Source organism: Megalobrama amblycephala, linkage group LG15 (genome assembly GCF_018812025.1).
Source record: "Megalobrama amblycephala isolate DHTTF-2021 linkage group LG15, ASM1881202v1, whole genome shotgun sequence".
NCBI classification, from domain to species: Eukaryota; Metazoa; Chordata; class Actinopteri; order Cypriniformes; family Xenocyprididae; genus Megalobrama; species Megalobrama amblycephala.
This window is the reverse complement of record NC_063058.1, coordinates 12,835,174-12,859,400: the sequence shown is the minus strand read 5'-3', so window position 1 is coordinate 12,859,400 and position 24,227 is coordinate 12,835,174. Positions and strand designations below refer to the sequence as shown.

At 36.0% G+C, this 24,227-nt stretch overlaps 1 protein-coding gene and 1 long non-coding RNA gene across 6 annotated transcripts in view; one reads left to right on the top strand and one right to left on the bottom strand.

Moving 5' to 3' along the window:
• Window positions 1–24,227, bottom strand: part of brsk2a (BR serine/threonine kinase 2a) — a 282,035-nt gene that overhangs the window by 106,024 nt on the left and 151,784 nt on the right. For all 5 annotated transcript variants that reach the window (XM_048158768.1, XM_048158769.1, XM_048158772.1 and 2 more), the window contains exon 2: window positions 9,837–9,931. In XM_048158768.1, the coding sequence (XP_048014725.1) occupies window positions 9,837–9,931 (95 nt within the window). The remainder of the gene's footprint in view (window positions 1–9,836; window positions 9,932–24,227) is intronic.
• On the top strand, window positions 5,190–18,412 carry LOC125247459. The gene is made up of 3 exons (XR_007180090.1): window positions 5,190–5,246; window positions 9,269–9,378; window positions 17,272–18,412. It is a non-coding gene; the product is annotated as an uncharacterized LOC125247459 (long non-coding RNA).

Here is a 24,227-nt window from a genome sequence, read left to right as displayed (position 1 = left end):
CATCCCACTCGCATTCTCACATGTACACAATACATTCATGTTCAATCACAGAGACCATCAGTTACACACTCCCGATCAAACACAAACTCTGTTCCAAAACCTTGTGAGCTGCATTGCTATATACCGTTTACATAGTCAGTTACCTTCCGAGGTAAGCTAAAAAATAGAAGTAAGTGATTTGAAATGCTCTACCGTACATTGCCGGCAACTGCACACCGCAGTGAATTGCACTCCTCATGTGAAGCACATGGGCAAGGCTCCTCAAAATTGATAGCATGTTGCTAAGCTAATAATGTGATTCTCTAATAAGCTTAAAGGTGCTCTATGTAAGTTTTTGACTGTACTAAAGCATAAAAATACCATAATATGTTTGCAGATATTTATTAAACATGCTCAGTTCACAGTTCGTTTCTCTGAAAACCATTGCTACAGCCAGTTATTTCACTTTGAAATTTGCGTTCCGTGTCGGAATTTCTGTTTTTGTTTCCGTCTGTGCAAGACCGCAATGTTGCTAATTTACCCAATAGTATTTCGCCACCCCGGGTTGCCAGTTGGAGGAAAACACATGCAGCGAATCGCAGCCATGAAAGCCAGCGAACAAACTGGGTCAGAGATCGCAGATTCTACCCGACCTAAAAAGTCTCAGCATCCATATAAAAATCTCTATGAATGGGAGCATATCAAAACGCGATATCAACTCATTATAAATCATTAATTTGACTAATTATCTTACAGTGTGTAAGTCTCCTCGCCTTCCAATGTCAATTGAGCTACTGTTGCGTGTCCTCAAACTGGCAACCTGTGAGAGCGTTGAGTCTGAGGAGGAGGGGGCGGGGCAAACAATATTTTGAATTTGGACTGCAGTACCCATTTCAACCACTAGCTGTCATTCTTACATAGAGCACCTTTTAAAATAAACATGTATATAGACCACTTTGGAGCAGACGTCACAATTACGTCACTTGCAGCTGCGCGCGCATACTGGTTGCAGAAAAATAGTTGAAGCTATTGAAGAAAAATGTGAAAAAATCCACAGAATAAGAGAAAAATGTTTTGTTGTGCCTCTGGATGTTGGAATCGGAATGCAAAAAATATAGTCTTCATTTTTAAAGAAAACCATCGTTGAAAACGTAATTTGAAGATAAACAGAGACGTTTCACAGACTGGATTGATGACACCTGCAAGGATTAGTCTACTATTAAAGCAGGAATTTGATGTAAACAGTAAGTCTCTACATAATATTCACATATGCAGTTCAGAGGACATACATACATACAGCATGAAAAAAAATTAAAATTAAAATAATTTAAACCTATAATATTTTACATAGATAACTTTTAAACATAATAATTTTTATTACAATTCACAATTCTGACTTTTTTTTTCTCTTGCATTTGCGTGTTTATTACTCCCAGTTCAGACTTTATAACTCGCAATTGTGAGTTTATTTCACAATTCTGAGGGGGGAAAAGTCAGAATTGCGGGATAAATTGCAATTCAGAAAAGACAGAATAACGAGTATATCTCACAATTCTGTTTTATTTTGTAAGAAATGTGATATGTAAACTCAGATTTGCGAGAAATAAAAGTCAGAATTGTGAGATATAAACTCGAAATTAATTTTTTTTATTCTTTTATTTCGTGGCTTCCATAGACTTCTACTGCTCAACTTTCATTTTCTGCAACCAGCTAGGCTCCGCCCACAAAAAACGTCATCGCTGTTTGCAAACACCAAATTGGTCTATTGGGAACAATAGTACATTTAATTAAAAATAATACTTTTATTGATAATTCTCATTACTGAATAAAACGTATAGTCAAATTTTGGATGATTTTTCTCATTTGTGGTGATGTTATGTGGGATTGTCTTCTTGGCAAAGCTACATGTGAAGCTGCCGTCCAAAAATTAGGTATTTTAGAATGTATTTTTTATAAAATTTAAAAACTTCAGGGTATCTAACAGTTCACCTAAAAATGTAAATAAAATATTTTGAAGGGGGGGGGGGGGGGGGGGGGCTATAATCTATATAGTCCTATCTAGTCCTATATAGCAGACTATATAATCACTAGCTTCAGGTAACGTCCATCCGCGCGTTCACGAGAGAATCGAGTTCCAGTGTATGACGTAGAATGTAGGAGTAGCGTTAGATTAGGTCAGAGTAGACGTCTCTCGCGCTTTAAACAAAAAACTCAAGCTCCTCTGACATTTCTCTTTAAAAATTCTCATTTTAGACTTCTAATTTATGACTGGTGTTTTGTTTTGCTCTATCCTCTGCGCTTCTGTGTTTGTCAATACATCATGCGTCAGGTCAAAGTTCACTCTTCCATCGGAATCAACTAACCTACAGAATCAAGTGATTGTACTTTATAAATATGGATATTGTTTCTTACAAAACTGCATTGATTTGTTTCAGAAGGTCTTTATTAAGCCCCTGGAGCCGTATGGATTCCTTTTATGATGGATGGGTGTGCTTTTTTGGGCTTCGAAATATTGGTTACTATTCACTACTAGCTTGGAAGAGCCAGAATATTTTTTTAATATAACTCTGATTATGTTTGACTGAAAGAAGAAAGTCATATACAGCTAGAATGGCATGAGGGTGAGTAAATCATGGGATAATTTTCATTTTTGGGTGAACTTATCCTTTAAAATCTCATGAAAGGCATACAAACATACATTGCTGTACACACACACACATATACATTCAATTAAAACTTTTTTTTTTTGAGATTGAAATGTATGTCTCTAATTTCAATGACTTTTGCAGCACATTCCAATCATTTGGAACAGAAAATTCAAAAGCAGAATGACCATAAACAGTTTTCTTTCTAGGGATAATCAAAAGAATATGATTAGATGATCTGGTTGTATATGTACTAACATGATGTCCCAGCAACTCTTGAAGATATTTGGGTAACAAACCTAACATTATACCAGTGTAGTTCCCGTCTAATACATAATGACGTCCAATTTAAAAGGGAATGCAATTCACAACGATGCGCTCTGTAAGGTGCATTAGTAATCAGTCTAATAACATCTAATTGTTCTAGAACACCTTTATGTACATTCCTATACACCACATTACCATAGTCAAATAATGGTAAAATAGTGGTTTCAACAAGGTATTTCTTGGCTGATCAGTGAAAGTCAAAGAGCTATCAAGCCAAATTCCAAGATATTTATATTAAGATAACACTTAAAGTTTTGACCCATTCAAGGATGTAATATCTTTGTTATATGGCTTTAATTGCTAATAGTAAAGTTGTAGTGCTATGCGCCCCGGAACGCAATTTCAACCAAGGGGAACCTTTCTATATTTAAATAATACCGAAATAACACTGGGAGAGTCAAGCTACTCAAAAAGGATGCGAAAATATGAAAGTTAGTGTCTATATTACATATTCATCTTCTTAAGTTAAACAAACCAAAATTACATTTGTTATTCACCGAAAATCTTGCATGACAGACGTGGTCACTATTGACTATAACTGTACAGAAAAGTGCAGAATGAACATTCTGCAAATCTTCTTTTGTGTTCCACAGAAGAAAACGAGTCCAGATGAGTGTGAGTGAAAGAATACAGAATTTCATATTTGGGTGAACTATTTCTTTAAGCCCAATCTGAAATCCTTATCTAACTCTCATGGCTTCCATTACATCATCTTTTTCCATCTAATCCTCTATTTTATAATCCTTCAACACGGCTGCTGTGAATTCGGCCATGTCTGCTTGTGTGGACTTTCTACGGTTATGTCCTCTACATATAAAATCAGAGGTGTGGACATCCGAAAGAATGACTGAGAGAATCTCATTCCCAGTGGTACACGGCATCTGGACGAAGGTGCCAGGATGGAAACAGAGAATGCAACATTTGCATTTTAAAAGGTGACATTTGCAATGCTGGTCTGGACGAGCAGGAATGAGAGGAGAGACAGGTGCTGGGATAGCCCATATTCATCTCGGTGACAGGACGACAACAATGAGAATGTCAAAGCCAAGAGTAAGACAGCACACCAAATCACACACAAGCACACACACACACACACGCTTCGAACAGAGGCCGCTGTCCAAAATAACCCTGACAATCCACCCCCTCATCTCTCAAACCCATGCAGAGATAAATTGGTGGCTGTTCAAATCGACTTTTACCTCATACCGAAGTAATTACATGAAAACAACGGCTGAAAATTGTAATATCTGTTGTAGTCACATTAAACTTCAAGTTCAGGCGGGGTGGTACATGCATTATTTATGTGATATGTGGAATAAATTATATTGTAAACACAGACTGTTTAGACCTGAGGAGCATATGATTAGTGTGAGTTTAATCGTCTTCATTGTTTCTGAAGTGCAGTCGGGTCGTTTGGAGTTCATGTGGAAGAGTTGGTGCTGATGAGACTCAGATATGGGGCTTGTTCGCTCTATGAGGGGTTCTGATTGTCTGCCATGAGCACAGAGAGCAGTGCTTTAACAATGAATGCAAAAAAATATTTCCACGGTTTTTTGAACATGGTGCAATGGTGATGCCATACATTTTTCTTTAGAGGGGTAACGGTACATGCATTCGTCCCGAACCGTCACTTTACGGGTGTCACGGTTCGTGCATACAGTCAGACGACGAATACAGTGAGTCACAGGTGATCCACACTCCAAACCAGAAGGAGGTGCATGCGGTAATGCAACGCTGTTTGCTAACCGCCAACACAGAAGAGGAAGACCACGTTTACGTGTAATCTCTCAACCAGTGTTTCAACCGCGGAAAGACAGCAATAAAACAGCTTGAGAATAATATCTCACGTAGCATCACATTTACCTCAGGCAAGTCATTTAGTGTCCACAGCATGTTAGTTTACTAGAGAAATGAACTCTAGAAGGGAGCTTTACACTAAATATATGCACTATTTTAGCTTATATATTCATTAAATTTACTTTACCTGTTAGTAATGTCCTAATTATTTAATATACTGTATGTTTAAATAAATTTCTCATGAAAACAAGTTATGACCAATGTTCCCTCTAAGCTGCGCGCGTGCGCGGCCGCGCAGAAGAAATAATTGCCGCGCAGAGAACAGACATGAAAATGATTGTAGTAGTTTAACTGAGAAATAATTGCAGTGCTCTGGACAACCGCTATAGAGTTATTGTCGCTATAGAGTTGTAACCGGTGAATGCGGTTTACAGGTTTCATAGAAAGAGAACGATTGAGCGCGTGTGAGCTGGCTGGCCCTGAGCCAAATCAGTCGCGGTAAGAATACTGTCATGTTTGCGGAATAAATACCTCAATACGAAAGGCAACGCGAAACGAAAAGAAATGTGAAATAAAACGTGATGTTTTAATGAAAAGTGGTGGAAATAACGGATGATGGGCACAGAATGAACAAAACTCTGAGACATTTACAATCACACACCCACCACAGGTGTAGCTTGAAAACTCAAAATACATCAGTGATATACCTCAGTTTAAATAGATTATTGTGTGTGGTGGTGCTGTGGGTTTCAGGGATGTTTAGATAACTATAAAAGAGTTAACGTTCACTTTTCTTAAAAATATTTAGCTATCAGTTTAAATGCTTCAATTTGTTTTTACTTTATAATATATTAAAACAAATGGAAGAATTTAAACTGATATAATCCTTTATATCAGTTTAAATACTTAAATATTATATTTTATTATATTATAATGTAAGCCTAATCAAAAAAATTATTTCACAAGGGGATTGTTTAGGGCTCCTTGCCACAGAAAATCTTAACCTCCTGGTATATAAAATCTGGGAAATTCATAAGCAATAAACATGTGATTTTGATGGTTTAACACTGTCTGTTGCTAATAATTGACTGTACAAAAACACATTATGGTTGTCCCAAACCATCATTGTAACTGCTCATATTATATTATTATAAAGAATTGAACTGTCCTGCAGGAGGACAGAAATTATTTTTAATAGAATTTCTTGGTAAAGACTGGTACAGTTAATACAGCAATGTGAAAAATCTCAAGTAACCTAAAATGTGCTTAATTTAGTGACTGAACTGCTTGTTTTCAAACATATTATTTAATAAATCACTAAGTTACATCAAGGGTCAAATAAAATAGAAACGGCACATTAAAGTTAAATGTTACAGTTGCATGATAAAACCATTTTTTGTGTGTGTGTTTACGTTCATTGTACAGGTCTGATATAAAGTATGTTTTTGCTCAGGTTGCCAAAATGTGCACTCAACAGAGAAAAGTTTTGCTCAGCGAGAAAAAAAATTAGAGGGAACATTGGTTATGACAGTAACTGTGTAAATGATTATATTTCAAGAATATTTTAGTAATGTGCGAGAAAGGGCTCCCTGTATGTAGTTTACAGTATTACCTGAGAGAGAGATTTTTTTATCCTTAAGAAAATGTTAATTATAATTGAATTTATTTAAAGAGAGAGACACAATATGTTCAATAAACCACTGATTAATAAAAAAAGATGAAAAAAGAAGCAAATTTATGTTCGTTTTCTCCCCTTGCTGTACTGTACCTATACCGAACAGTGACTTCAATACCAAGGTACATACCGAACCATCATATTCACAATAAAGAGAAAACAAATATTGTAGGAATCTGTCAAAACTTGTTTAAAACTAAATATATATAGGGTCTGTATAACAAACTGAAATATATATATATATATATATTTTAGGGCTGTTCAACGATAATCGTGATTATCGTGTACAAAATAAGAGTCTTACGTAATATATGCGTGTTTGTTCTGTATATAATAAGAAAAATATCTTATATTTCTATAAAAAATGTTTACATTGTAATTATTGTAAAAACATTGTACATTTACATTTATATATAAATGTAAACATTTTTTACGTACCTTATTATATATATATATATATATATATATATATATATATATATATATATATATATATATATATATATCACCTGTGATATATATATATATATATATATATATATATATATATATATATATATATATATATATATGTGTGTGTATATATATATATATATATATATATATATAGGGTCTGTGTATCTTTTGGTCAAAAATGAAAAACGACACCTTTCTTGTTTTTAATTTGTTTTAAACAAAATGAAAAACAAGAATTCGGCTTGATTTTTCGTTTTTCATTCAGGGGTAGAAAATTAATAAACAACTTGAATATTATATATATCATATATAATATTTGATCTCATTACAAACACTACTGTGACTAAAGAGCTTACACATACTGGTATGGATTAACCATTACAGAAACATTAAAAAAAAAAAGATTTTGGTAATCACCAATACTGTTAGTTTAGGGCAGCTGTGGCAAAAACCTTACATTGGGTGGTGGTCTAATAAATTTGTTAAGCACTGTATATATACCGTATCTCAGTGGCGTGCAATGTTGTACGATGTTTGAAAATGTTTATTAAAAACATAATGTGTGTATTCTGTTGGCAGTCCTACAAAAACTATAAGTCTCTGAGCCTCAGGTGCTGCTCGTTTCCAAAAAGATCTTAATTTGGGCCTCTGCCTCCTGGCAAAACCTCAAATGTGCAAATATCAGAAAGAATTGCAGTGTTTAAGGTCTCTAATCCTGCTGAGTTTATTTATTGCTGCTTATCCCTGGCCAAATCCCTTCCTCATTAAAATCTGTTAGAGCAAAACAGTTACTATATAAGTTTGCATCCAAAATGATATATTTTAAGCATATGTATTAGATGATATTCTAAATTAAGGCATTCTACAAGCGTGCCCCCATTTCCAAATAATAACAAGCATCTCATAATTTCATATGCCTCCCTTGAAAGACAATTATCCTTAATCAGGTTCTTTCATCTTCAGTTTCAGTCTCTGTGTTCCCAAGACTGTTTTTATCAGAGGAGATAATTATGGGCCAACTACTACCCAGAGTATAGTTTTACAGGCAATAAATAACATTATGCAGTTGTATAGTCATTTTTGGTGCTTGAGAGCCTTTCATTGTATGGAAAAGAGCAGCGTTGACATTCTGCTAAATTTCTCCTTTTGTGTTTCATAGAAGAAAGTAAGGCTACGTTCACACTGCACTTAAATGTGTCCCAAATCAGATTTTTTTTTTTTCCTCATACCTGTTTTCCCTATGTGAACAGTACAAACCACATGGAATCTGAACTTTTCAGTTCTGATTTGTGCCACTTCCATATGAGGTACTAAATCGGATACAGGTCAGATGTTTTGTAATGCGACTGCAGTGTGAACAGTCATATCGGAATTCATTTTTACATAATTTGAGATCAAAATTCGTCATGATTCTGCGCTCATGGGAGTCTATTCAAAGGTAGTCAGTAGAAGGGCAGTGATGTATCAGAGACAGCTCTATAATACGAGCAAAACATGAGGGCTCGTATCATAAATGTTTCAAAACTCTGCTCTCTTTTGTCACATCATTGTCTTTATTTTTCATTTTGCCTGTGATTTTCCCACAGAATTGGGTTACTTTTTTCAATGTTGCCGCGTGCTGTTTTGCAACTACCCGGGGTTGAAGTTTTGTAACTTAATCTAAATACTTTGGAATACTACTAAGTATGTAACACAAAAAAGTTTTTATCTCACAATTTTTTTCTCAGAATTGAGAAAATTGATTTTTTCTCACAACTTTTTTCTCAGAATTGATTGATATAAAATTTGTGAGACATAAACTCTCAATATTGAGAAAAGATGTCAGAATTCTGAGATTCTATTGCAAGTTTATATCTCACAATTCTGACTTTTTTTCTTAAAATTGAGTTTGAGATATAAACTTGCAATTTCCCAGAAAAAAGTCAGAATTGCAAGAAAAGAAGTCAGAATTGTGAGACAAAATCTCGCAATTGTGAGAAAAAAAAAAGTCAGAACTGCAAGTTAACGCAATTCTGACTTTATAACTTGCAATTGAGTTTATATCTTCCAATTCATTCTGACTTTATAAAACACAATTGTAATTTTAAATCTCACAATTCTGAGAAAAAAAGTCAGAATTGTCATATAAAAAGTCGCAATTACCTTTTTTACAATTACAAGGGACTCACAAACAAATATCGCAAAACATGAAAACAGTCGCGGATCATCCAGGTAATGACAGTTCAGATTCAAGGGTATGTATATTTTTGAATGGGGCAATTTTTATAAATTCAGTAATTTTGTCCTGTGGAATATTTGAATATTTGTGTCTTAGGACATCAATGTGTTGTCACAAGCTGCAGGGTTTAATTTGGATTTGTCTGTGCATGTTTTTTTTTTACTCTTATAGATGGAGTTCCCATTTACACGCATTATTTGTCTGACAGACCGCGACGGTTGGAGTTCAAATTTGTGTTCTACTGAAGAAACAAAGTCACCTATATCTTGGATGCCCTGGGGGTAAGCAGATAAACATCAAATTTTCATTTTTGGGTGAACTATCCCTTTAACTGCGTTCACACCGCCGCCGGTGAGAGCGTCAAAATTCGCCTTGGCTGCCCTGCCAACTATACTGTACTGTGCGTTCAAACCGCCACCGGTGGGAGGGTCAAAGTAAATGACAAGTTGTGGTTCAGCGGCAGCCAATCGGAATGTAGAGGTCCTCGCTTGAGAGGATTCCGATTGGTTGCCGCTGAACCACGTCATAGCTAATTACCATAAAGTTGACCTGACTTCAACTCTCCTCGACGCTCTCACCATCCCAGATGCGCCGCGCCGCTCTCGCCGGCGGCGGTGTGAAAGCAAAGTCAGTTTGGGAAGACATGAGGGTGAGTAAATGATGAGAGAATTTTAATTGGAGTGAATTTTTTCTTTAAGAAAGAAATCTGATATTTCCAAAAGGAATAATGAAATCTTACCTTCATTAACACTGATTCGCTGAGCTTTTCTCGGTTTACAATCTTTATGGCGACTTTCTGACATGTGACACAGTGGACTCCGAGCTTTACGAGGCCTAGAAGGGGGAAAAAAAAGAAGAAAGAAAAGGTTGAAAGAAAACTATTGGTCTGCATCATGGCTGAGCAATTTACTTGCTCACAATTTAATCACAATTGCACAAAAACCCTCTCACAGGCCATTTCCTTTCACACACCAAAACACAGGCATGTTTCCCTCGGATCCGTGAGGCGCTCCATTCATTTCTCAAGACCAACTGCGTCAGGTGTAGTAGATAAGCAAAACTGTGAGCGAAATTGATGGTGTACAGCGACCTAAAGGCCTTTCTGCTTTATCACTCGTGACGTGGAGCTTCATGGGGCACGAGCGGGGTGACTCAAGGAAATCGTTTCTACGGAACATCCGCCACACGGTTAACACTTTTATTAGTCAAAGTGTTGAATGTTTACAGGCTTACAGAGCCATGCTTCATGGTTTCCCTCTCTTCTTGACACTTTCAAGGACTTTCTAAAGAAAAATCTGTAGCGTAAATGCCTCAGGTCTTTCCATGATTGTTGAGCAAGCATTTTCAAACTAAACAAAAACCACTAAAGACGATTCAGCAAAGTTGCACCGCAAGTTGTTGGGTAGATAGGGAGGGTTCAACGCCTGTGCAAGACAAGATAATGAATGTTTCATATCCTAAGGTGCACGCGTATCGGAAAACTGACAAGCGCATAAACCAAAAATGCTGTGATTTGCAAAGAGGATGCGGTGAATGTTTTTAGTTGTAATGAAGTGTAAGAAACCCCCACCAAATCCTCATCCATGATGACACTCAACAGACGCTTCTGAACAACCTCTGCTCTCATGTGACTCAATGGCTCTTTACAAGCCGAGGAAAAAACGGATGGTTTTGAAGGGTTTTAAGATGGAGTGCAAAACTGCTGAAGAGGAGATGGAATGGCAAATTCTGTTTATTTGTCTTGAATGGAACTGTGCCATTATATTATATTTTATACCATGGGGCTGTTAAATCTGACTGGTTGACGAACATTCTAAGGTGTGCAATTATTTTCAGGGAAACGCACGGCTAAAGTAGTTCCAGGCAGGAATTGTCCGGCTGCATTACGGTTCCATATTACTTCGCCAAATGATTTCAGTTATTACAAAAGGTCCTTACAGCCTACAACAGCAAAAGAACCAAAATCCACAATGACACTGACCAAGCAAATTAATATAGTAAACAATAGGATAAATATTTAATAATATTTTTTAATAATAATCTTTGATTATTATTTCTTAGAAAAATATTTTAAACAGTGAAGCAGTTTTGTTGTTAATATTTGATAAACTTTTTGTCCGCAAAAGTCATGTGGTGCAACCAACATGCACAAAAATAATGTCAATTAGTCTTTTAAATGATCAAATCTGACCTATTTAGGACAAGGCAAGATTAGTTCAGGTTCTAAAATGTCATGTAAAAATAATTTTAATTTGAAACCCCCACCCCACTACAGTAAAACTGTAAATTTTAGACAATTGCCTAAGGCACACCTGTGCAATAATCATGCTGTCTAATCAGCATCTTGATATGCCACACCTGTGAGGTGGATGGATTATCTCGGCAAAGGAGAAGTGCTCACTAACACCGATTTAGATAGATTTGTGAACAATATTTGAGAGAAATAGGCCTTTTGTGTACATAGTAAAAGTCTTAGATCTTTGAGTTCAGCTCATGAAAAATGGGGGCAAAAACAAGTGTTGCATTTATAATTTTGTTCAGTGCATATTATACAATGCTTTTTTTTTTTATACTGTTCAAATGATGGTTACGCCATATGACAATTTTAGAGTTATTAAATTTAAAGGTGCCCTAGAATCAAAAATCGAATTTACCTCGGCATAGTTGAATAACAAGAGTTCAGTACATAGAAAAGACATACATTGAGTTTCAAACTCCATTGCTTCCTCCTTCTTATATAAATCTCATTTGTTTAAAAGACCTCTGGAAAACAGGTCGAATCTCAACATAACACAGACTGTTACGTAACAGTCGGGATCATTAATATGTACGCCCCCAATATTTTCATATGCCAGCCCATGATCTAGGCATTACACAAGGGCAGCCAGTATTAAATGTCTGGATCTGTGCACAGCTGAATCATCAGACTAGGTAAGCAAGCAAGGACAATAGCGAAAAATGGCAGATGGAGCAATAATAACAGACATGATCCGTGATTACATGATGTTTTTAGTGATATTTGTAAATTGTCTTTCTAAAAGTTTCGTTAGCATGTTGCTAATGTACTGTTAAATGTGGTTAAAGTTACCATCGTTTCTTACTGTATTCGCGGAGACAAGAGCCGTCGCTATTTTCATTTTTAAACACTTGCAGTCTGTATAATTCATAAACAACTTCATTCTTTGTAAATCTCTCCAACAGTTAGCCGTTAGCCACAGAGCATATAGCCTCAAACTCATTCAGAATCAAATGTAAACATCCAAATAAATACTATACTCACAGGAATCGATGCATGCATGCAGCATGCATGACAAACATCTTGTAAAGATCCATTTGAGGGTTATATTAGCTGTGTGAACTTTGTTTATGCACTGTATAACTGCACCTATAGTCGAGAGCTCAGGGGGAGGGAGCGAGAGATTTAAAGGGCACGCGCGCTGAATCGGTGCATAGTTAATGATGCCCCAAAATAGGCAGTTAAAAATAATTAATTTTTTAAAAATCTATGGGGTATTTTGAGCTGAAACTTCACAGACACATTTAGGGGACACCTTAGACTTATATTACATATTTAGAAAAGAACTCTTTAAACTCTTCCTGAAAATAGCGTAAATGCTTTTTCAAAACCATATCAGCTTCAGCTTCTCCATGTGGAGAAAAAAAAAATATGCTGCTATAATTACATTAATTTATGATAAGCGATTCACATTCTGGGTGGAACCAGTCTCGGGTTTGGATCTGGACTGCAAACTGCTAATTGGTGACCTCTGTATAGAGGGTGTACCAAACAGGGATATATTATAAAGCCCTGCACCTTTCAGAGCGCTCACTTCAGGTGCTCTGCCCTACCAAATGATAGAGAGACAGCGAGGGAACATCATTCAAAAGTCAGCCGCAGCTAATTAAACAATAATGACACTTGACAGCGAACTCTACAGTCGGCAAGACCATTAGTACGGATCCAATCACCAGAGATCAGCAGCCAGAAATAAAGAAAAAAAATCTCATAATGAGGAAAACAGAAATAAAAATACCCCCAAAAACGAAAAACCAAAATGTCTTTTCTCATAATCAAAGGCTTCTGTTTATGAGATTCAAGAGGCAAAGAATTTCATGCACTTTGAGCACTCTGACCTATTCCAGCGAGCTATGATAATACACAAAGACATTAGCACAAAATATATATATGTAGAGAGCATATCACAGTCAGACGTCATACCGCATGACATTATCACAAAGATAGCGTGTATTAATTCCAAGGGCAGAAGAAATGGCCTTATCAAAAAGAAGAAAAAAGCCATGCGACAGGAAAAATGCTCAACGAAACTCTTTGTGTGGACTCCATCTGTTCTGATAAGAATTCAAGAACACTTGGTTGAGTCACAGCGTATAACTGACAACAGGGTGGCCGCTCGCTCTGTATCGATTTCAGTCTCTGTGCACCTTCCCAATCAATAAAATTAAAAGAGCTCCTGTCCACAGCAACATCATAATAATGGTCAAAAGCACAATATTTCCCTTGACCCAAGATTTAATATATGCATTAGCATATATTGCAGTTGCCAATAGTTGAGATATATTTAATATACATTAAATAATATTTTATCATCATGTCTACAGACCAGCTGAACATTGTAAGGATAGCATATTTTGTCATTTTTTCAATAACTGTCAAAAAATACTGTTTGGGTATCATGGTACTGAATGATTTCTGTATTTAAAAAAACAAAAAACATACATGACAATAAATTGAATCTCGATTCGTGATTCGTGAAATTTTTCGAATATATTGTGATTCTCTCTGGAATCGATTCTGAGCTTAGTTTTTAACAGCTGATGGCACTACGTGCTTCAGAAACAGCCGTACTCTGCTCGCTTCCAATTCCTCAAACCTAAAATAACCATTCATAAAGTTTGAAAAGGTTGAAAAATTGTTGATGTTATCTTGAATATCTTATCTACCCTTAATGTTATGACCATACTACCAAAATTTCACTCTGAAGAATAAGCAGTATACAAATTCCTTTCACTAAGCCATAATTGATAGATGCACAGACTCTTCTTATTGTTCTTGGGGAAAGAAAGTTTTCTGCAGCTCTCATTTTGTAGTGGATAATTTTGTATATTTACCCAAACTCGCGGACAGTTTTTCTTTGTGCCTGTTGGCTCATGACTTGCGAGAATTTAGGGAATTATCAGTAACAATCATATTGTGTCTGCTTTAAATGATGCTCAGAGGAGTTTTATTACATTTTAGCACATTGTGGTTTTGAACCTACTGTGCATTTTGTTTAAATATATCCAGGTTCCCCTCAGGCAGGCATCACATTAAGAACACTCCACTTCTGGGTATGTACAGTATAGGCATTTTCCAAAAAATAATTAAAAAAAAAAATGATGGAAAATGAAAATAATGGGGAAAAATGTGTCTCAGGGTATGAAATGGTTTAGGTGACCTTAGGGAGGTAGTATCAGTTCAGTGCCTGTTGTGACATTTGTCCAAAATTATATTACATTGCTTCTTGGACGTTTTGCGACACTTTCAAAGTGAAATGCCCAGTGAGTGGCGCTAAAATGTTAATGCTCTGTCACATTTGAAAATAACATACCACCTATTAAACCCTATCCAAAACTAAACCAATAGTGTTAACAAAAGCAAACTTGAGATAAAAACTGCATTTGCTGAAGCAACCAATGCCATTTTATTTGCTTCTACAAGTCTTTGAGATCTTATTTCGTGACTCGTGTTTCACGGGACAGAGCTCTCCATATTACAAGTGTGACGCTGTATCAGGTGAACTACAGAGCAAGTTTACTATATCAGAAAAGCCATAAAAATGGAGATGGTTATGCGATATATACAGTACAGTCCAAAAGTTTGGAACCACTAAGATTTTTAATGTTTTTAAAAGAAGTTTCGTCTGCTCACCAAGGCTACATTTATTTAATTAAAAATACAGTAAAAAACAGTAATATTGTGAAATATTATTACAATTTAAAATAACTGTGTACTATTTGAATATATTTCACAAAGTAATGTATTCCTGTGATGCAAAGCTGAATTTTCAGCATCATTACTCCAGTCTTCAGTGTCACATGATCCTTCAGAAATCATTCTAATATGCTGATTTGCTGCTCAAGAAACATTTAATGTGTACAATTGTACAAAATATTTGTGTACAATATTTTTTTTCAGGATTATTTGATGAATAGAAAGTTCAAAAGAACAGTGTTTATCTGAAATCTAATCTTTTGTAACATTATAAATGTCTTTACTGCCACTTTTGATTGATTTAATGCATCCTTGCTGAATAAAAGTATTCATTTCTTTCATTTCTTTTCAAAAAAATAAAAATAAAAATTCTTACTGACCCCAAACTTTTGAACGGCAGTGTATAATGCTACAGAAGCTTTGTATTTCAGATAAATGCTGTTCTTTTGAACTTTCTATTCATCAAGGAATCCTGAAAAAAAAAGTACACAACTGTTTTCAACAGTGAAAATAATCATAAATGTTTCTTGAGCAGCAGATCAGCATATTAGAATGATTTCTGAAGGATCATGTGACACTGAAGACTGGAGTAACGATGCTGAAAATTCAGCTTTGCATCACAGGAATAAATTACTTTGTCAAATATATTTAAATAGTACACAGTTATTTTAAATTGTAATAATATTTCACAATATTACTGTTTTTTTACTGTATTTTTAATTAAATAAATGTAGCCTTGGTGAGCAGACGAAACTTCTTTTAAAAACATTAAAAATCTTAGTGCTTCCAAACTTTTGGACTGTACTGTACGTCAAAATCTATTAGTTTGCAAATCATACACTATGGTGAAAGTGCTTTGAGGTCACAAACAACGTTAGGGAGAGTTACTTTTAAAAGTATTGTGTTACAATATTGCAATCTGGGGACAGGAGAGGTGTCAGTCTCTAAATGGGAAAACAATGTAATAGGGCTGGGCGATATATCACATGCGATTGTCACGTGCATTTCGTCAGTAAAGCCGGTTCCCTGATTACTGCTAAATGGCATCACCTGCTTTCAAATGGAGCGGCATTTAATAGACAGAGCCGTAGTTCACTGACAAGCTACGCAATATCGCGTTCATTATCGAAGGCGATTCATCTGCGATAATGAACGCGATATTGCGTAGCCTTATCAGTGAACTACGGCTCTGTCTATTAAATGCCGCTCTTAAGTAACTTTACTAGTTACTTGAAAAAGTAATCCGATTACATAACTCATGTTACTTGTAATGTGTTACCCTCAACACTAGGCACAACATAGTATTGTGCAAGGACTGCTTGAAAATAATTCATTTGTAATCAATATTTTGCCACTAATCATAATTTGGGTGAAAAGGAATAAGGCAGTGAATTTCATGAACAGTACAGGTATTCGGAGTTTTGCAAAAGTAGTTAGAGGCGCATTTTCCCAATGAGCCTATAGGTCGCAGCTTCTCTTACTAGTTAAGGACAGAAAATAATGAAAAGTGTTTGTTAGGTGGTTGTGTGCCATTCAGGATTGAATTGTGATTGCAGTTTGAATTTAAATGCAGGAAAGCGGAAGGAAAATTATTAAAATGGAAAGAAAATCATACAACTGTAATTGTTTATGTTTAAATTGATGGATGGATGGATGGATGGATGGATGGATGGATGGATGGATGGATGGATGGATGGATGGATGGATTTTAACTTTAGACGGACAGACAGACAGACAGACAGACAGACAGACAGACAGACAGACAGATAGATAGATAGATAGATAGATAGATAGATAGATAGATAGATAGATAGATAGATAGATAGATAGATAGATAGATAGATAGATAGATAGATAGATAGATAGATAGATAGATAGATAGATAGATAGATAGCTCTCAGAGATGTGTTTTGGACAATGCTAGCTAAAATGTGGATACTACCTAAAAAACAAACAACAAATGAAAAAGTTTTCTAAGCCTTTGCACATATGTGGCTCCCATAACCGCCTCCTTATTCTAATGAGCCCCTCATGAATTATTCAAGAATCTATAATTATGCATTCCTTTTGCTGACGTGGAGTTTGAGGCATTAAAAATAGATCTGAGCGGAACGGCAGCACAAGCCCCGGTGGAATCACGCTGCTGTGTTTTGACTGTCTCTCTTTTTCTCGCCACCGCCAGATCTGCAATGCTCTCGGCCTGTCGACCAGGAGGATGTTTTTTCTGACAGGCCCTATTTCGTTGTCCCCATCCCACTCTGGACGCGTCACTGACAGGCTGCAGGAAATCTGGATCCCTCACGACAGTGCTGCTAAATTCTGTTGATGGGGCGGCCAGGGGTTTTGCCGAAAGCGTTTTTTTGTGCAGAAGTTTGCTTCAAAAGCACAATGAGTCGCCGCTGCAACTTCCAGGACTGGTGTTTTTCCCGGTAGTGTACACATACATGCTTTTGGACGTGGGCTTCTGTCATTTTTGCCAAAAGACCTTTACTGCTCAGCCCTACGATACCTTCCCCCTGGTAGGGGTGATCAAATTTTGAGGAGGTGCATGCATACATTTGAATGTCAATTAGACTCCGCTGACAGGTTTGGCGACGTGTGCAGACAGTCAAGTGTTTGGTTGTTGAAGCAAACGCAGTCACGTGTGACAAACTGGGCCACCTACTGTCATCCCTTCCACCATAACGTGGGTATTAGGTAAATGTTCAACATAAGGTTTAATGTCTGTCTACTACTACAGGGAAAAAAATCTCATGCTTTTCTGCCTTAAAGGTGCCATATTCTACACTTTTGTAGCATTTAGTGCATTTGTCAATGGTGTTGTTTTAAAATATGGTGCTAAACAACTTAGCCACTTAAATAATACAATTTAAATAGCTAAAAAATATACACTACACTACATAGAGTAGATACACTGAAGTGCCCAACTGTACTTGCACTCACCCTATATTTTTCTTTGAATTGAATTTCTAATGTTAGTCAATGTTTCTCAGGTTTACATGACCAATTTCAACACTCACTGACCTTTAGAATTAATCTTAAAATTTCTGTTTTTAAAGGCTACTGTACCTTTAAGACATCTTTATTTTAAATGAGCTCTGTTATGATTGGCTCAGCAAACCAGCATAGAAAATAAGCATTGATTTAACATTGAAAAATGACATTTAAATTAAAGACTGTTTTTAAAGGATAATGTACATTTAAGACTTCTTTATGTAAATGAGCTCTGCTATGATTTGCTAACCTCAGCAAACCTGCATAGAAAATAAGCATTGATTTAACATTGAAAAATGACATTTCAATTAAAGACTGTTTTTAAAGGATAATGTACGTTTAAGGCTTCTTTATGTAAATGAGCTCTGCTATGATTGGCTAACCTCAGCAAACCTGCATAGAAAATAAGCATTGATTAAATGTTTAAGAATGACATTTAAATTAAAGTTGTTTTTAAAGGATAATATATCTTTAAGGCTTCTTTATGTAAATGAGCTCTGTTATGATTGGCTAATCTCAGCATACCAGCATAGTAAACCGTTGATTAAAGCTTTTAAGGCTTAAATTTAATTAAACGGTGGTTTTGAAAACTATCATACCTTTACATATTGCGGCTAAAAACCCGTGGAAAGCACGGCCACATCGCTTTCCACAAGTGTTTGTGCTCCTGTGGCATCTGTTGTTGCTATGCAACTATGAACTGCGCTCTCCATGATGACAAGGAAGTTTCAGCAAATGGTTAATGATTTCTAGCCCTTGCATTAGCTTTACTACTAGATAAATCGATGGATATTAGAAATAAAAACCTGCCCTATACAGCTATGATCAGCTGTTCGGCTGAGCTTTCAGTTTTGTTATGGAAAGTCCGAAGCTGATCGGTTGGTTCTTGTCACATGACCTGTGGTGCGCTTGCGGCATTCTGAAAAGTTGAGAATTTTTCATCTCGAAGTGCCTGGAAAACGAACCGCATGTGCATCGCGACCGTGTTGCTTCCATTACGAGTGCGCAAAAAAAAAAGTGTGATATGTGAACTAAGACCACCATATTTTATGTAAATGAGCTCTGTTATGATTGGCTAATCTCCAGCATAGTAAATAAGCACTGATACGAGCAGGCAGTCACATGTTAATGAGTTCATAGAGTCCATGTAAGGTAAGTCAGTTCATTCGGCGGCCATCTTGACAACAATCTAAATATTTTCTAGTGAGGCAGTCCTTGAACAGAAAAAGAGCTTCAAAACCGCTAGCCAAATTATATTTGGCATGTACGTTAAAACACTAATCTGACAACAACGATCTAAAAAAAACCTTTAAAAAAAAAATTGGTCAAGCTAATGCTCATGCTATTGCGTATTCCAGTCTAAACAAACAAGTGATTTCTACAGTGGCCCTGAAGAGCCAATGAAAATCACAAATCAAATAACACAACAACAATTAAGAAAACACAACAGGAAATTAAAAAACAGAAAGGGTGTTACTTGAAGTAAGCCTGTTGATTGGACAGATACAATGTCAATTTAGTTTCATGTTTCACTGTAGATTTTTATTCAAATTAAAATGGCAATTGGTAGGACGGAAACGATTAGTTGACATTATCGACAATAAAAAATTGTTGACAACTATTTTTGTTGTCGAATAGTCTTTTGATCTCATATGACCTATTTGAAGGGCCTGCAATGACGCGGTTTGACCAGTGGGGCGCTGTAGCGCAATACTGTAATGCAGCCCTCCCGGATCAAATCCAATAGAAGAAGACACGGCGCTTCGGAGTGCATAGTGCAAACAAAGTCAAATCCATAAAATGTGGGAGTTTAACAGCATAAAACATAACATAACGTTTAGCATAACTACAAAAAATGCTGTCATGCAGGACCACCAACTCTCATTCAAACTCACTGTTCGCCACATGTCCATTTTCTCATGCAGTGAAAGATACATAGCAGAGCAAAGAGGACACAGACAACGTGCCGACAGATAAGACAGATCAGGTTACTTTTGATATAAAACAAAGTCTTAACTTTTAAATTGTCAATTTTACTACAGGATTCAAATAAAAAGTGGTTTTGGCGCTCTTTAATGTGGCACTACAGATCGCTGTAACGCCTCCGGTCAAGCGGCACGTGAACCCATTATCTGTTCCTCTTTTTTGCTATTACAGCACGAAATAAACATGAATGAACATCAAAAAGTTTGCTGAAAGATACAGTACAACTTTACAGAAATGAATCCAGCTCTAATGTACTCAGAGTTTTAACCGCAGAAAGACGTCAATAAAACAGCTTGAAAACAAATGTCACAAAATGTTACATTTACCCCAGGAAAGCCATTCAGTGACCATAAAAAAGGCATTAATGAGGAGCATTTTTCAAAAAATTTTGCACATTATTACATTTTCATATTTTTACTCTTATTAAAAAGTTACTACAATTCCCAGACTTAATAAAAACACAGTACCAGTCATTTTAACAGTATTTTCAACAAATTCATCAAAAATATACTTTCAAAAGCTGACGTGATTTCCTTATTTTTAATTATTAGTTAAAGTATAACTCATAGGGGTGTGACGAGATCTCGAGTCACGAGATCTCGCGAGACTAAAATGTGACGCGATTTCTCATCGAGGCAACAAGTAGTCTCGTGATGTTGCCATGACAGAGTGTTAGGATGAAAAGGAAAGAATATGCCACCGCTACGTTTACATTACGCCTCCACTGTCGTTTTGCTTTGTATTTAAATAAAAAACATTTAATTCAGTTGGATAACGATCGCCGCGGCTCCATATTTACAGAGTTACGCGCGATCGCTGAAAGTGAAAGTAAACACGAGGGCGCATTCAAACGCGATGTCAATACCCCGCGTTTTGAAAGCGGCTCCCTGATGAATACAAATATCTCTCAATATGTAAGCTATTTTAGGCTGGGCAGTGTAGTTGTAACCATCTCTTAGCTCTGTATCAAAGAAACATTTGGTCTTATTTGCACTTTGAATATTGAGAGAGTGTGATTATGGTTGCACTTATTGTAAAGTGTTACCATAAAAATGAATAACAGTTTTCTCGTAATCTTATTAAGCACAAACAGTAAGGTTTCATTTGCTAACATTAGTTAATGCACTGTGAACTATCATGAACTAACAATGAATGACTATTTTTGTTAACAAACAAAGATTAATAAATACTGTAGCAAATATATTGCTCATTGTTAGTTGATGTAGGTTAATACATTAATGTTAATAAATGAGAGCTTATTGTAAAGTGTTAACATTTGTATTTATACTGTTTTTATTTCTATGATCAGTTTGTGGAAAGTAGTTCAGTTAGGAGGTCAAAAGTTGTAGAAGCTCATAAATCATGTACAGTAAGGTCTGAAGAGACTGAAATCATACAGAAGAGAAGCCAGTCAGTTGAGTTAGTGGCAAAACCTTTTACAGTACTTGAGTATTGTTATCTTTTACTGAATATGATGATTCAAACTCAGAAAGTAGAACTGAAATGACATTCATTACAAGATGATTAGTTAAAACATTTCAAATACACCTGCCGAATATTTTTTCTAGTCATGTATTTCGCCATTGAGGATTTCTTAAAAATAGTGTGTAATAGTGTCAATCTCGAGTCTCGTCTCGTCTCGTGAGATACCCGTCTCGTCACACCCCTAATAACTCAGTATTTTAACTAATTGCTAGTGGAATAATCAAAAAAAGCATACTGATTAATCAGTGTAATAATCGATGATTAGTCGATTAATCGTTCCAATAATCGGTAGATTAATCGATTATCAAAATAATCGTATGTTGCAGCTCTAGCAATTGGCTGTTGTGAGGGTTGAGGAATCAATAACAGGGCTCGCATTTATTTTGTTCCTCTGTACATGGCCTGTGAGACTAAAAAGGGGCTTTTCCATAATGTTTCCCCGAGTTCCTCCAGGAGTCTGTCCATAAGCTGGTTCATGCTCACAAATGAGCTTTAACCTCTCATTGTGTGTGAGTAAATGCACACCGCTTGCAAATGCATGGATACGGAGTGTGGCGTGTGCCTTTGCGGGTGTGATCAGGGAGTCCTGGTTCAAGCCGCAGCAGATGTTTGCTGCTGAACAGATTAGCACAGACAGACCCAGAGGCTCTTGGACCGATCTACGCGCTTGTGTAACGGCGGCAACCACAGCGGTTTGCACATGCTGTGTCTCTTTCATTATTATCTTGTCATTAATGCCATAATGTTACGCAACAAACCCAACTTCCTCCATCAGGCCCAGCAAGGATTTCTACACATCATTAAATAACTATTTTAACGGACATTCCTAATATTTTGAAATGGTAATACAAAAAAAGGATTCCTAATATTTTGAAATGGTAATACAAAAAAAGGAGAAAAAACAAAATTAATTTGGTTAATAGACAAATAACTGTCAGTGTTGGTTTAGTATTATTTGTACACACACACACATACATACATACATACATACATATGGTATGTGTGTTCTGGTTCTCAAATCTGATTGGCTGAGAGCTGTGCAATTTTCTAGTGATAACAGCACTATTACCATTTCACCGTTTGTAATTTGAAGGGACTGTCATGGCGGCCGAATAAATCCACTGCATTTTTTACAAATACTAATCTTGTTGTACCACGAAATGTGCTTTTTAGGCGAGAATGTAGTTGTTTAGACCTGAAATATGTGACTCGTATTTAATCATAGCACATATTTTACAATTTTTTTTTTGACGTTTTCGGAGATGCGAGCTCCAGGCCGTCAGCAGCCTTTCAGAGCTCGTGTACCCGCCGAGAACAGCTTCATCTCGGCCAGTGCTTTGGGGATTTGTGCTGGCTCTTATAGTGGTTAAACATAAAACGTGCAATCTTTGGTCTTATTAATCTGTTAATTGTTTCTGAGCAAACTGAATTGGGCTATGTTAAATTTAGTATTTTAATATTAAGGCTATATTTAACTTGCATTCTGGAGAGCACTGCTTATGAACGTTTGACTGAATTGTACAATCGTGTTTATTTCCTATTGTCATTTATAATGGCTATTGTTGTTCAATAAATGAAGAGTTTGGTTCCAAAACGCTATAAATCCATTTTGATTAATTTAAGTAAAAAGGTGTTTTCTTTACCGAGAAAGTGGCCTGATGAAAACCACTATTTTCTGTTTAAAACTTTCACACAGCATCTTTTGGTTATAAAAACATTAAAAATTCAAATCTAGATTTTGATTTTCAAAAGTTTATTATAAAAACGTATTGTTTTTTCCCAAAATGCAATAAATCCATAACACTTTTTTTTTTTTTTCAAAATGCAATTAATCCATCAATATAAAAGTTATTTTTCATATTGAAAATACACAACAAAGTAAGTTGATTCACATATATGACAGCCTCTGAACTTTGCCAATACTAATCTTTTATACAGGCATTTGACTAAAAATACAGTCGTCGCTCCCAAAATGAATTCAAAGAGTCAACTTGTTAATGTTATAAATTACTTGAGTGCCTCATCTTCTTAATCTCCTCACGTAAATGATTAGATTTCGATGACTTACGTTTCTTCCCCACCGCAGAAACTGTTTTTGTTGATCACAAAGTACAAAGTAGATAAGGAAAACTAGGATGCTGGGTGTATTCAAAGCGCCGCCATTACTTTTTACAGTGCGTGGAATGGTGCGCTGTGATTGGTTGAGCGGATATATCGCATTCTGCAGAGAAGGGAGAGTGGCGTTTGTCGCGTTTTGGAAATAAAGGGAGAAAACATGACAGAATAACACAACGGATATCGCATTTTGCGCAAAATTAAAAAATTACTTTTCAACACCAACCAGATAAAAGTGTTTTTCGCATTTTGGAACCAAACTCTTCAAATATTATTTCACATAAATATGTTGTATTTGGTATTGAGAAAGGGTCTATTGGTGCATAATATGGATTTAGTGAAAGTTACATTGATATGCCATTAGATGGCGGCAAACTTTACGAGTGAATAAGTCAGTCGCAGGAGACTTTTAAAGGTGCCCTAGAATTAAATATTGAATTTATATTGGCATAGTTAAATAACAAGAGTTCAGTACATGGAAAAGACATACAGTGAGTCTCAAACTCCATTGTTTCCTCCTTCTTATATAAATCTCATTTGTTTAAAAGGCGAATCTCA